This window comes from Bombina bombina, chromosome 3 (genome assembly GCF_027579735.1).
Source record: "Bombina bombina isolate aBomBom1 chromosome 3, aBomBom1.pri, whole genome shotgun sequence".
Lineage (NCBI taxonomy): Eukaryota > Metazoa > Chordata > Amphibia > Anura > Bombinatoridae > Bombina > Bombina bombina.
This window is the reverse complement of record NC_069501.1, coordinates 1,121,675,393-1,121,690,096: the sequence shown is the minus strand read 5'-3', so window position 1 is coordinate 1,121,690,096 and position 14,704 is coordinate 1,121,675,393. Positions and strand designations below refer to the sequence as shown.

Here is a 14,704-nt window from a genome sequence, read left to right as displayed (position 1 = left end):
AGTACTTTTTATACTTTACAATTTTATTACAATTTTGAGTTTTAATAGTGTGGCTAAATATAATTAAAATGCTTTAGAAATTATTTTCTTTGCTGAGAGATTATACTGAATTTACATTAATTTAATTTAAATTTAATTTAAACAGAATTATGTTGTAATTTACATACCCCCTCTTCTTCAATATACAGTAAAGAAATGTAAGCAATGGATTTGGATTAGCATGAAGCCTGACTGGCATCTTAAGTAGGGAAATACAAAACTAAATAATACAGCTATAAAGGGGCTCAGCTTTAGACTGGCATTGCAACACATTGAATAATTTATTTTCAACATGGTTGATAAGGTTGTTCCTTTTAAAAACAATGCATATTATTAACATAGTTGTAAACTATACAGACATTTTTGCTTCCACATCTTTTCTGTATCTTTAAAAGTGCAGCACACGTTTGGTTACTTGTTTAGCTTTTGTTTGCCATTTTTGTTTTTTAGTGTTTTGAAATTCATTAGAAAACACCATGGTAAAGATAAACCATTTACTAAATATTTTTTCAAATGCATTTGAGCCACAAAAATAGATTGTTTTTCACTGTTTTGTGCCTTGCCTACTCACAACAAAGTATACCAAGAAAATGATGTAGATTTCATAATAGAAGTAAATTTGATATTTTCTGCTATTGTTTAAAATTGCATGCTCTCTCTAAATCATGAAAGAAAACTGTTTAGTTTGTATGTCCCTTTAAGTGAAATTCATTAGAAAACACCATGGTAAAGATAAACCATTTACTAAATATTTTTCAAATGCATTTGAGCCACAAAAACAGATTGTTTTTCACTGTTTTGTGCCTTGCTGACTCACAACAAAGTATACAAAGAAAATGATGTAGATTTCATATTAGAAGTAAATTTGATATTTTCTGCTATTGTTTAAAATTGCATGCTCTCTCTAAATCATGAAAGAAAACTGTTTCGTTTTTATGTCCCTTTAAGTGAAATTCAAATTTAAGGGGCTAAAATTAATTAAAATTAATTATGCAGCAAATTCAGGAACCCTTAAAGTGACAGTGTACACCAATTTTCATATAATTGCATGTAATAGACTCTACTATAAAGAAGAATATGCACGGATACTGATCTAAAAATTCAGTATAAAAACTTACTTAGAAGCTTCCAGTTTAGCACTGTTGATGAGGTTAGGCTGGTACACCCAGTGAAAGTGGCTGGAAAACTAGAAGGGCGGACACTCCCCCCTCCCTCCTTCCCTGCATATGAAAAGACAGATAACATTAACAGGAGCCTGCAGGAGTCTGTAAATGTGTGTATACATCAAACACTGTGGGGCTTGGTTAGGAGTCTGAAAATCATCATAATGTTATTAAAAAATAAGCAAAATTGTATATTGTTACAAAAACACTCCCAGGTGGGCTATATACTGTAAATGGATCATCTAAAAACATTAATGCAAAGAAAAATCTTAGTGTACAATATCCCTTTAAAGGTATATTAAAAACCTCTTGTTCTTTTGTTGTTGTTGCAAATTTGCTTTGTCCCACGCTCCATAGAGAGGTCTAGAATTTTGCAATATTGCAAAATGCCTATAGGATCTGTTTACTTTACAATATGCTTCCATTAGCAAAAATGCTTCTAGTAATAGTTATTACTGTTTTTCTGCAGCATACGGACGTATGCTGTGAGGGCCGTACACCAGCATTCAGACACTACACACAAATTATATCTTCAGAAGCAATACACATCACCACCAGCTCTCTGACCAGGTATAGTGTTTGAATACTGATGAGTCTTACATGCATTTAAGGGACAAGTAAGCACATTGAGGTTTACTTCTACTGCAATTAGTATTCTAGCAAAGGCGATAAATAGCGCTCCACTCGTGATCTGGCCCCAAATCAATATCTAAGAAAGCTGTTTGTTTAAAACAGATGTTAGCCTAAAAGAAACACAGTATATATAAAAAAAACAAGTTGACATACAACAATAAATTATTTAATAAGAAAAGTAACAATCACATACAAAAAATCTGACACCAGTGTTATGCCTAAACCATACTGTCGATATAAAAACCTCATTAGCACTACAGCCAAATAATTAAATGGAGAGACTTGACTCAAAGTTATTGTATTAAAATCCTGCAAATGTCATATAGCACATTCAGATTCTCATGAGAATAACTTGAATAATATATAAATCCCACAAAGAGATATGTTTTAGCATCTTACTGATTGTAGAGAAACCTGGCAAATGCCATCACTAGTGTAAGGCTTCTATTAGTTGTAAAGAAACTCAGCTGCAGATCTCTGATACAACGTAACAATATGTATCAATCTATAAGTTTATATTTGTTTCACACTGTCCCGAATAATCCTGCTTGTACGAACTATTCAATGGATAGGATGTGATTTAATTCAGAATAAACAAAATACCAACCGAGACCAAATGATTGAGCTTGTGGTGAAATACAAAGATTACTAGGGGATTCTATAATTGACAAGGTAAGATACTTTCTACCGAGACTCAGAGGATTGTATAGTAACAACAGGTAACCCAGATCAGTGCTGGAGTTCGGACAACTCAGTGTATGCTGTGGAAAGGTCTGTGGAGGAATCCGCTCTGATACTGAGCACTCAGGTATTGACACTGATGTAGGGGGAGGAGCAGAGAGAGGAGCTGCGGCTTTCCAAACAGTGAAATAGTCTCAGCCAGGTAACGCTAAATCTTGCGAAGTAATGCACAGTGATGTGAAAATTGCTCCGTAGTTTCAGAAAGTGTATTAAGGAATAGCACAATCATGTATTGCTAAGTCCTTTGTTAATCCGTAAAGGAAAACTTCGTATGGTAAGTCCTTAATGAATCCGTAGAGGAAAAACTTTGTACTCACAGAATAAGAGTCATGCAGATGAGGATAAATAATGAATCCACAAGAGAGTTGAACAATCCTAAAGGTTTAGGTAGAAATTAACTGAAATCCTTGCGGATCCTAGGAACACAAATGATTCAAACGGAAAGGCTCAGTGCAAAGCTAGAGAATGCTACTAACAAATTACTAAGCACTTGTTTGCAGCTGTGCAGATCCTCTTAAAGGAGAAGGGGGACGGCCTAATAATGAATGCTGTGAGCAACAGGGAGAACCCTGACATGACCCCCTCCTCAGGCAAGCTGTACCACAACTTGTGGTCAGAGATGATCTGGGAAACGGCGATGATACATGGCCACCAACCTGGGTGCGTGGATGTTAGTGGACAGTTGCTATGAATCCTCTTGACTAGTATACCTCTTCCATCGCACAAGGTATTGTAACTGCCCTCTGTAATGTCTAGAATCCAGCAAACTCTGTACCTCGTATTCATCAGTGAGTTTGTCTACAGGTCCAAGAGTTAAAACGGGATTGGAGTCTCTCATTGGTCTTGCTGGTTTCAATAAAGAAACATGGCACGTTGGATGGATGCGCTTGTTAGTAGGTAGTTCCAGGGTAACAGCATTTTTGTTAATAAATTTAGTTATTGGAAAAGGTCCAATGAACTTCCTACCCAGCTTCTTACATGGAATCTGCATTATGAGGTTTTTGGTTGATAACCAAACAGTATCCCGCACTGTATACTTAGGGGTAGGTCGTCTTCTCAAGTCATAATATTTCTTTTGGTCAGCTTGAGCTTGCAGGATATTGTCGTGGAGATTTTTGAATGTCTCTAGGAGTGAATTGGTCAAGTGGTCGACTTGTGGAGAGGCAGAGATTACTCCTGGAGCAATGGTTAAGAATGGGTGAAAAACATAATTTGCATAAAATGGTGACATCTTTGTAGTGGAATTTATAGCATTGTTAAAAGCATATTCGGCCATGGGAAGAAACTGTACCCAGTAAGTCTGGTGTTGTGAACAATAACAATGCAGGTACTGTTCTAACCATTGGTTCAAGCGTTCAACTTGACCATTAGTTTGAGTATGGAAAGATGTAGAAAAACGGTGGTTGATTTGTAATAATTTACATAGTTGTTTCCAGAAGCGTGATGTAAATTGGGTCCCTCTGTCAGAGGTCAATGTAAGTGGAATTCCGTGAATCCTCACTATGTGCTTTATGAACAATTCTGCAGTTTCAGAAGATGTGGGGAGCTTATGGTATGGGATAAAATGTGACATTTTTGTTAAGAGATCTATTACAACTAGAATTGTATTTTGCTTTTGTGAGACTGTAAATTCAGCAATAAAATCCATACCCACATGTTGCCAAGGTTTTTCGGGAACTTTTATGGGCATAAGAAGTCCATATGGATACTGTTTCTCTGATTTAGATGTTGTACAGACTGTACAACTTTGAATAAATTCTGTTACGGAAGATTTCAATTTAGGACACCAAAACTCTCTTGAGATCTTTTCTGTGGTACGTTTCACCCCTTGGTGTCCGGAAAGTGGTATGTCATAGAATAGTTGAAGAATCTGTGGTCTAAGGTCATTAGGTATGTATATCATGTTGTGGTAATAAAACCCATTTGGTTTTATAATAAGTTCATTGTGCGGAAGTTCCGTATCTTTGTTTAGAGATCTTTTCAATACAGTTGAGAGATTAGAAATTAATCCTATAAATCGTTCGGAAGGAATGATGCTATGTTGTTCATTAGGAATTGAAGGTGTTTTATCCTTGTGGGATAATGTTTCTGCTTTACCGTTTTTGTTTGCCGGTCGGTATATGATGTTGTAATTGAACCTAGTAAAGTAAAGGCTCCACCTTACCTGCCTTGAAGATAGAGTTTTGTTATTTTGGAGATACTCTAAGTTTATATTGTCGGTATAGATGAGAATAGGTAATTAAGTACTCTATAGTAGATGTCTCCAGTGTTACATAGAACGTTTTATGGCAAGGAGCTCCTTTTCTCCAATCGGATAGTTTCTCTCTGCTGGTGACATTATTTTGGAATAATATGAAACAGGGTGAATTGGGGTTGTGAAAGTTTCTTGTTGCGATAGTATCGCACCTATGGCATAATCAGAGGAGTAAACTTCTAATATGTACTGTAGTCTTGGGTTGGGAAAGTGTAGTATCGGAGCATTGGTGAATCTCATCTTCAAGTCGTTGAAGGCTTTATTTGCCTCCGAATTCCATCGGATAGGAACACTTCCTGTGAGAATTGTGAGTGGTTTAGCAATCTTAGAGAAGTTTTTAATAAACTTTTGGTAATAGTTAGCGAACCCTAGGAATCGTTGGAGTTCCTTTTTCGTGCCTGGTTGAGCCCAGTCTACTACTGTTTGAACTTTGTTCTGCTCCATTTGTATCTGGCTGGGCTAATGTGATATCCCAGAAAGGAAATTTCATCAGTATGGAAAACGCATTTTTCCGGCTTTGTGTATAACGGATGGGTTCGTAATCTGGAAAGTACCCATCTTACATGCTTGATGTTGTCAGATAGTGAGTTGGAGTAAATCAGGATGTCGTCAAGGTATATTTCGATACAAACATTCAAAAGGTCTCTGAATACATCATTTATGAAGTATTGGAAGGTTGCGGGGGCGTTGCATAGCCCAAATGGCATCACAAGATATTCGTACAATCCATATCTTGTCCCGAAAGCAGTGAGCCACTTGTCTCCTTCCCTGATGCGTACTAGGTTGTATGCACCACGTAGATCCAATTTGGTGAAAATTTTGGCCTGATGTAGCCTTTCTATGAGCTCTGGGATCAGTGGCAAAGGGTACCTGTTTTTAATGGTTTTCTTATTGAGTTCTCTATAATCTATAATTAGCCTGAGTGTCGAGTCCTTGTTCCTAACGAAGAGCATACCTGCTCCTGCGGGAGATGTGGAAGGTCTAATAAATCCTTTTCATAAATTTTCTTCGAGGTATGTTTTTAGATGTTCTAGCTCAGGTTGACTCAGGGGATAAAGATGACAGTAAGGTACTGCAGCTCCTGGTTGTAGATCAATTGGGCAGTCATAGATACGATGTGATGGAAGTGATTCGGCCTCTTTCTTACAGAATACATCAGAGAAATCTGTATATGGATCTGGGAGAATAAAATTTGGATCAGTTATTTGTAGTAGATGAGTTCGATGGGGGTAGCAGGTATTATGACAATATGTAGAAGTGAGGTCTACAGTTAATTCCTTCCAATTAATGATGGGTTGATGCAGTTGGAGCCAACTTAATCCTAAAATAATTGGAAATAAAGGAGATGGCAAAACATAAAAAAATATGTGTTCTGTATGCCCTGATGTTGTTTGTACCATAATAGGCACTGTTTCATGTGTAATTGGACCTGTGACAATACTAGAACCGTCAATTAAATGAATGGAAACCGGATTTTGCTTGCACACCAAAGGAATTTTATTTTTAATAATCAAATCCTTATCTAGGTAGTTGCCATAAGCTCCGGAGTCGACAATAGCCTCAAAAGTCAGTCTGTTTTGATCCCACTGTAAAAGTATGGCAACACTGCAATAAGTCGCTATCCCCTGTATTGAATGGGATAAATGTAAATGCAAGCACTTACTTCTCTTTGTCTTTTGAAGTACTGGGCATTCCTTCACAATGTGATTAGAATTTGCACAATACATGCAAAGTTTTAGTGTTCTTCTGTGATTCCTTTTATCTGTAGAGAGGGGTCCTCGGATAACTCCTATCTCCATGGCCTCAGCGGTATTCTTGCTAGTGGTAACTGGATGAATATAGCTTGAAATCTTGGTATTACCTTCTGGGACAGATCATTCTGACCTCCTTTCACGGAGTCTGCAATCTATTTGATTGGCTAGTTTCATGAGACCATCAAGTGTGTCAAGTATGTCTGTATGAGCCAACTCATCCTTAATGGAATCCGACAGGCCTAACTTGAATTGATTCCTTAACGCTATAGCATTCCATTGTGAATACAAAGAATATTGTTTAAAGTCTGTGATATAGTCCTCGACAGGGCGGCGACCTTGTCTGAGACTTCTCATGTTAGACTCAGCAGTAAGTTGAAGGTTAATATCCTGATAAAGTTCATCCATCGTAGTAATGAACTGATCTAGCGATGATAGAATAGGGTCGAGGAGTGAAATGATTGTCAAAACTTTAATTTTATCGGTACTGTATGTCCTAGGTTTAAGTTGTAACAATAAGTTGCAGGCATTTTTAAATTGTCTGTATGTTTTCCTGTTCCCCGCGAAGGTGTCTGGTAATGAAACCGGTGGTTCTGGCAGTGCTTCTGATTGGGTGCTATTCTGTGTAATGGAATCCTTTATGATATTGCGTAAGGTTTGATTTTCTACTTGAAGTTCCCTCAGGCCTTGTCCAAGCTCATCTACCCGTTGTGAGAAGTTGTATACGATCTTAGAAAGATCTGCTGGTTCCATATTGCGGCTTAGTAATATGTAAGGCTTGTATTAGTTGTAAGGAAACTCAGCTGCAGATCTCTGATACAACGTAACAATATGTATCAATCTATAAGTTTGTATTTGTTTCACACTGTCCGGAATAATCCTGCTTGTATGAATTATTCAATGGATAGGATGTGATTTAATTCAGAATGAACAAAATACCAACCAAGCTTGTGGTGAAATATAAAGGTTACTAGGGGATTCTATAACTGATAAAGTAAGATACTTTCTTCCGAGACTCAGAGGATTGTATAGTAACAACAGATAACCCAGATCAGTGCTGGAGTGCTGACAACTCAGTGTATGCTGCGGAAAGGTCTGTGGAGGAAACCGCTCTGATACTGAGTGCTCAGGTATTGACACTGATGTAGGGGGAGGAGCAGAGAGAGGAGCTGCAGTTTTCCAAACAATGAAACAGTCTTAGCCAGGTAACGCTAAATTTTGTGAAGTAATACACAGTGATGTGAAAGTTGCTCCGTAGTTTCAGAAAGTGTATTAAGGAATAGCACAATCATGTATTGGTAAATCCTTTGTTAATCCGTAGAGGAAAAACTTTGTACTCACAGAATAAGAGTCATGCAGATGAGGATGAATAATGAATCCACAAGAGAGTTGAACAATCCTAAAGGTTTAGGTAGAAATTAACTGAAATCCTTGCTGATCCCAGGTACACAAATGATCCAAACTGAAAGGCTCAGTGCAAAGCTAGAGAATGCTACTAACAAATTACTAAGCACTTGTTTGCAGCTGTGCAGATCCTCTTAAAGGAGAAGGGGGACGGCCTAATGATCAATGCTGTGAGCAACAGGGAGAATCCTGACAACTATACAGGTATATGGCACGCTTATTTCAAAGTAACAATCCTTCTGGTTAATTATTCAATACCTGTAGCTCACCAGAAAGCAAGGCTCCATGTACAGGAATGAACTAAAGAAGTACATACAATGTTACCTCACTACTTTACCCACAGAGCTCACTAGGGGAGTAGGCTTCACCACTAAATAGATCCTGTAAGTCTTTATCAGCCAGTGTAACATGCACAATCCATCTAGATACACTGGCTGATATACTCTACAGCTATTAGCCTAATAGCTACGTTGACTTGCTTGAAATTTGACCACAGGCCCATCATTTGCATTTGCAGAGCCCTGGGTAAGACAAATTTGTAAGGCTCACAGCCCAACCCCCTTAATCACCTACTTGTACTATATACCTTGCCCCCTGTATGGGACCCCTGTCCAAGCATACAACCTTCATACTCTTACCTCTGATGACACTGAAATAAATCTGCTCTGCGTTTCAAGAAATGGTTGTGCTATGAAAAGTAGAATTATATCCATAATATCAGTTTATCTGATTGTATCACTATGAGATTAATGAGAGAAAAACTGATTTTATTTCTTTAACTTAGAGATCTGACTTATGTATACCTAATGGGACATACAGAAAGGCCATACTATAGTAAATTCAGGAAACTTTGCCCTCATATAGTTTTTTAATAATTCTCCAAAATTTAAAATATATGCTTTAGATCAGGGGTCGCCAACCATTCGGACCTCAGGGACCACTAAACTCACAATTTTGAATCCCGTGGACCACTAACATGAATTTTTTTAAAAAGCTACAAACCTCTACAATTTTTGTGTGTGTATAAAATATATATATATTTTTATATATATATATATATATTTATATATATATATATATATATATATATATATATATATATATATATATACATACATACATACATACATACATACATACATACATACATACATACACACACAAATAACTAGTATAACCATAGCTAAGTTTTCATTATGTATATTTACACATTTTTAAGAATAATTTTTTGGAATTAACTAATTGAATGACAGAACTGAGAGAATACTTCCAAATGACAGATGAAGGGTTAGTGCCAACTTTTGAGCTGGAAAAAGAGAGGCAGAAAGTGGGGAAAAAAGAATAATGTTTAAAAGGACCAAACGACTTCCAAGTTACCTCCCCAGTTGGGAATTATTCAAAACTACTTATGATCATGGACAGACATTGGAGTCATAAATAAAGTTTGTATCAGAAAACTCTCAATATGGATGTGAGCTAACCATGACTGATGTTACTGGCATTTACTATAATACTGGTGGGATATGGCTGATCTGCTGGATGGCAATTACTGGAATTCAGGTGGAATGGCTTTGTGCGCGAGAAATATTAGAATGAAAAATAATTAATAATTAATATTTAATAAAAAAAAGAAGATGGAGGGGAGGAAGACAAACAGGGATGTAAGTCCATCTGAAGGAATTAGGAAAATTACTACAAAGAGACAGGTGAAGGGAAGAAAATAAATGAAATATAAGATAGATTTTAAAGATTTTCTTTTTTTTATATACTTTAATTCCACTATTTCAAGCCAAGACTATACCAACCTCTGCTGGCTTTAGAATGGAATCATCTTTCTCTGACCAGCGCGCCGGGCAAGAGGAGTTAAAAATACAATCTAGCGTAGGGAGATTGTAATTTAACTCCTCCGTTAGTTTTCACTGATGTCCAGCCAGGCACTGTAGGGAGTTGCGGTGCAACAGGGGTGACATCATCAGAGGAGATTAGTTCCTGCTTGATGGTGTCAAGGACCACCAAAATCTTCTCGTGGACCACCAGAGGTCTACGTACCACTGGTTGGCGACCACTGCTTTAGATTGATCTATAGCTATGTTTCTGTGCACTAATGAAAATCTAGATTTAAAACTCAATATGTGCTTGGAAGTATAATTTGGTTATAGAGCTCATTTTTTTAAACTCATTGCAGAATCTCATTGGCTGATTCACAAAAATGTTTTTGCATGAGTGGCAAGGGAATGAAACAGTGTTTGCCAATCTGTTCATTGTGAAAGGCAGAGAAAGTAATTTAGACTTCATAGTAACACTGTTCTGGTTGGTTATCAGGAGCTTATCTGAGTTTTGATTGGGTAAAATGTCCAGCTTTAAGGGATATTAAACAAACATTAAATACATTTTATAATCATAGTATTTAAGTTATTACCCACCTACTGTACCTCTAATGATGGGTGCCGCCATGTTGAAATCTATACTTTTCTGCATTCTGATGCTTATGTGTTTGCATATGGGCAAAAGCTCTCCTTCAGATACCTGCTGTGTAAACTAGGTTACAAAATGGCAGCACCCATAATAAGAGGAGGTGTGTGGAATGTATATAGTCTTTAATGTCCCTTTCATGGTGATATAAAACATTTTATTTTGTTTTGTTTTGAATTGTTATGGCCTGTAAGTGACCAATTCACCACTTGAAAGATTGGAAAGGAGAGCATATTGGATAACTGTTGCAGTGAGCAATTTTAGAAATTGCCCCAAAATGAAGGAGGTGTAGGAAGTGGTGTGTTAGTGCACAAATGAACTAGGGCTGTACCTAGAGATGCAGAATATTTTGGGGAGCTGCATGACAGTAAACAAGAATACTGTATTTGATTAAGGTAATAGTTAACACGGTTGCAATATTCTAACTTTGGCTTTTTGCGTATGTTGGGTTAGCGTGCTAGCAAAAACTTTTTACTTTCAACTTGTAATATGCGCAGTATCTGACGCACACAAAAAGCCGAAGATGAGTGCAGTTAGCACGCGAGCGGGAGCGATAAATAGTGCTCCACTCGCAATATAGCCCATTATATGCAAACTAAAACTTAGATCTAATTTAGAATAAAGAAAGATACAGAGGGTTGCCAAACATGTGTTGTTGATATCTAGGGATCTGTTATGTTGTCATGCTTTTATCTAAGTAAATATTCAAATACTTTTCTGATAGAGAAAAATAAAACTGTTTTTATTCTGATCGAGAAAAAAAAATCTCTGTTCTTCTTCTGATAGAAAAAAAATCTCTGTTCTTCTTCTGATAGAAAAAAAATCTCTGTTCTTCTTCTGATAGAGAAAAAAAAATCTCTGTTCTTCTTCTGATAGAGAAAAAAGACGGCGAGGAGTTTTTGAAAACAGATGGCATCCTATAAATAATAAATTCATTTCAACTAATGAGGTTTAAAAGGAAAATATTTTTTTTCTAAAAATGATCCAGTCATGCGTATTTGTACAGTCAACAGAAAAAAGGAACAGTAAACAATTTAGATTCCTTAATTACTGTATGCATAATACAAAAACTTTGCAGTATACTTTCAATATCTATTTTGCCCCCTTTCCTGTAATTTATGTCCTGAAACAAGTTGCAAAGTCATATGACAGTTGATTTTTAAAGGGACATGAAAACCAATTTTTTTTCTTTCATGATTCAGATAGAACATACAATTTTAAACAACTTTCCAAATTACTTCTATAATCTTATTTGCTTCATTTTCTTGGTATCCTTTGTTAAAGGAACAGCAATGCACTACTGGGAACTAGCACAGCACATCTAATGGGACAATGACAAGAGTCATGTGTGTGCAGCATTCAATCACCAGCTAGCTCCAAGTATTATATAGTGTATTGCTGCTCCAGAGCCTTCCTAGCTATGCTTTCACCAAACACACCAAGAGAAAATAGCAAATTAGATCATAGAAAATAAAATTGAAAAGTTGTGTCTTCTATCTGAACCCTGAAAGTTTAAGTTTGACTATATTGTCTCTTTAACCTCTCCATCACTTCTGAGGCAGAGATAAATTGACGAGGGGAGTGATCTCACGCAATTGTTTGGGCAAAAGCAGTGGGTGACACCACATAAGCAAATACTTGTGAAATAGAAAATTGCACAGTAGACATACAGTGTGCACTGCCAACTTGCCACAAAGAGGGGCAGACAGGTTCTCTAGTTGGGAATATTGTCTATCAGTCAGTCCCTGGGGAAAGCCCTATCTTCTCCAGACTCAAGGAAAGAGGTAATGAAAGTTTGACCATTGTAAAACAACTGTACATTACATAACATTTAATTAACAACATTACATAACAATTAATAAATGTGCATTGATTGTTAGTTTGAATGTCTAAAGCTACATGTGAGACTTGACAAGTTACGGTTCTCTAGTGATGTAACTGTGGCAGTGGCATCTACAGAAAAAAGTTACAATGGGCACTTCCCGGAGACCAACTGTTGTTGTGGGTGGGGCCATGATGGGAGGGGATGAGTGATCAGTGGGTGGGGCTTGGTTGAATGCAGGTGGAGTGTGGGTTGTCCATGGGTTGGGTGTAAATTGAGCGGGGCCAGTGTAGAGCTGGGGGAGCCTGGGCTGAGTGGGGTGGGAAAACTAGGGACAATCACAGTTGGGGGGGTACATGGTGGAGTCAGACGTTATGCTCGGGACTAGTGCCCCCAATGGCGATTCCACTGAACTCTGGTAACTGTGAACTATGTTTTTAAATACGTATGAAAGCTACACTTAACCATTAGCCCTATGCACTGTTTTTGTAATTTTATTGAAGAGTAATCACAATCAGTAATGTAAAATGCAGGCAGGGTACATTTATGAATGCAGCAGAATGCCACTATTTTGTTGGTCTTCTATGAGAATATTTATTGTTATTTTTTTTTTAAATAACAAATGTACTTGTGTAGCTATAGGGTATGCAGGGTAGTCCTCTTGATTGGAGAAAAAACACTGGATATGCTAATTATTATGATTTTGCATGATTTATATTTAGATGCTAACACACTTGGATTCAGGGTCTTCATTTCTATATTTATTCTATATTATCTACATTGATGTGAATCTTAAAAATATCAGTCATGTTAGTAAAATACCATCTGGGTGGGAGCCATTTCTGTGGGCCACCAGCAGTTCCAAATATCTGGTAATAAAGCATTACAGGGACCATGTACTCAAAAAAATTCTGAAACTTAAACGAAAGAGCCACAGCTAAACATATTTATTTTTTTGCAAAAAATGTTTTTTTTTTAAATTTTAATGTAAAACATTGTACCTGCTGTGTACATCCTAATATTGTTAATTGGCTTATAGGCACGTCATACTAATGCTTATTGGCTGATGGGTACTTCATGGTAAAGCTCATTGGTTGGTTACTGAGCATAAGCAGGAAATACCTATGAGCCAGTGAGTATTAGTAGGGTGTACATAACTGATACTGGAATAATATATTAAATTACGTTTCAATAGCATTTAATTCATTTTTTTATGAACCATAAAAATAGCTACATTTTCATATGGAATACTTAAAACATTCGAGTACAGCATCTTTTTAATAAAACACTTTCCATAGCTATTTTTTTTCAGTATGCATTAGATATTCCTCATTACTCGATGAAACAGTTACTGTTATGTTGCTGTCTATGTCTATAGTCAATAAAGTTTGTCTGATTTGTAACTCCTGAGATTCCAAGCATCAGAAATAATGGTGACATTATTTATTATCTTTTTTTAAAGGTGGACCATACATGATGGAGCAAGAAGAAAACAAAAGAACAAGAACGGCCTACACCAGAGCTCAACTACTGGAGCTAGAAAAAGAATTCCTTTTTAACAAATATATCTCTAGACCTAGAAGAGTAGAGTTGGCGGTCATGCTAAACTTGACAGAGAGGCACATAAAGATCTGGTTTCAGAACCGGAGGATGAAGTGGAAGAAAGAAGAAGATAAAAAGAAAGGAAAAGGCGGTGACCCAGAACAAGACTCTGCAGTGTCATCTGGAGACATTTTAAAAGATGAGTCTCAATGCATCGGAAATACTCAGACATCAATGGACCTAGTACTTTCTCCTTTAGCAGCATCATCGCCATCACAGGTCACTTCAATGTCAGCCTCTGGATCTGTGAGACAGGGAGATAAACGATAGACGTAACTGAGACAATACTGGATCACTTCGTAAAGCAGTTTAAGTATTAAAGTGATAAACTTTGTTGGACACAATGGACCAAGTATAATCTAAAACAAAGGTTCCAGAGGTAGCCATCTTTATCTGCCAAATACGCCTAAACTGAATTCATCTATGTATACTAGCATATACTCATCTTTAAAAGTATTGAACGTTTTTGTAATATACTGTATAGATTTATAGGATAGAAGAATGTGTTATAGTGTATTGTTTGTTAGCTCTCTTAGATTTAACTGAAAGATGTTGTATTGGAGAAAAAATGCAGATTGTATCATTTTGTAGAGTTATAATTGCATTTCTTTTCCTACTCATATTAAGTATGTACGATAAAATATAGAGATGGCATATAAGTAAATAAACATGTGGTCATAACATCATGCTAATTGCACATATGTGAAGCTTAAATAAAACAGTTTAAATTATTTTATTAATTATGAAGTAGCAATATTAAATGTGTTAAAATTCCAATCTCACCAAAGAAGCAGTAAAACAGGTATTAATTCTAGTAACATAT

At 36.5% G+C, this 14,704-nt stretch overlaps 1 protein-coding gene across 1 annotated transcript in view; it reads left to right on the top strand.

The window, feature by feature from the left end:
- PDX1 (pancreatic and duodenal homeobox 1) overlaps window positions 1–14,151 on the top strand; it is a 48,040-nt gene extending 33,889 nt beyond the window's left edge. The window contains exon 2 of the mRNA XM_053705042.1: window positions 13,742–14,151. Coding sequence (XP_053561017.1) covers window positions 13,742–14,151 — 410 coding nt within the window. The remainder of the gene's footprint in view (window positions 1–13,741) is intronic.
- Window positions 14,152–14,704: the final 553 nt, after the last annotated feature.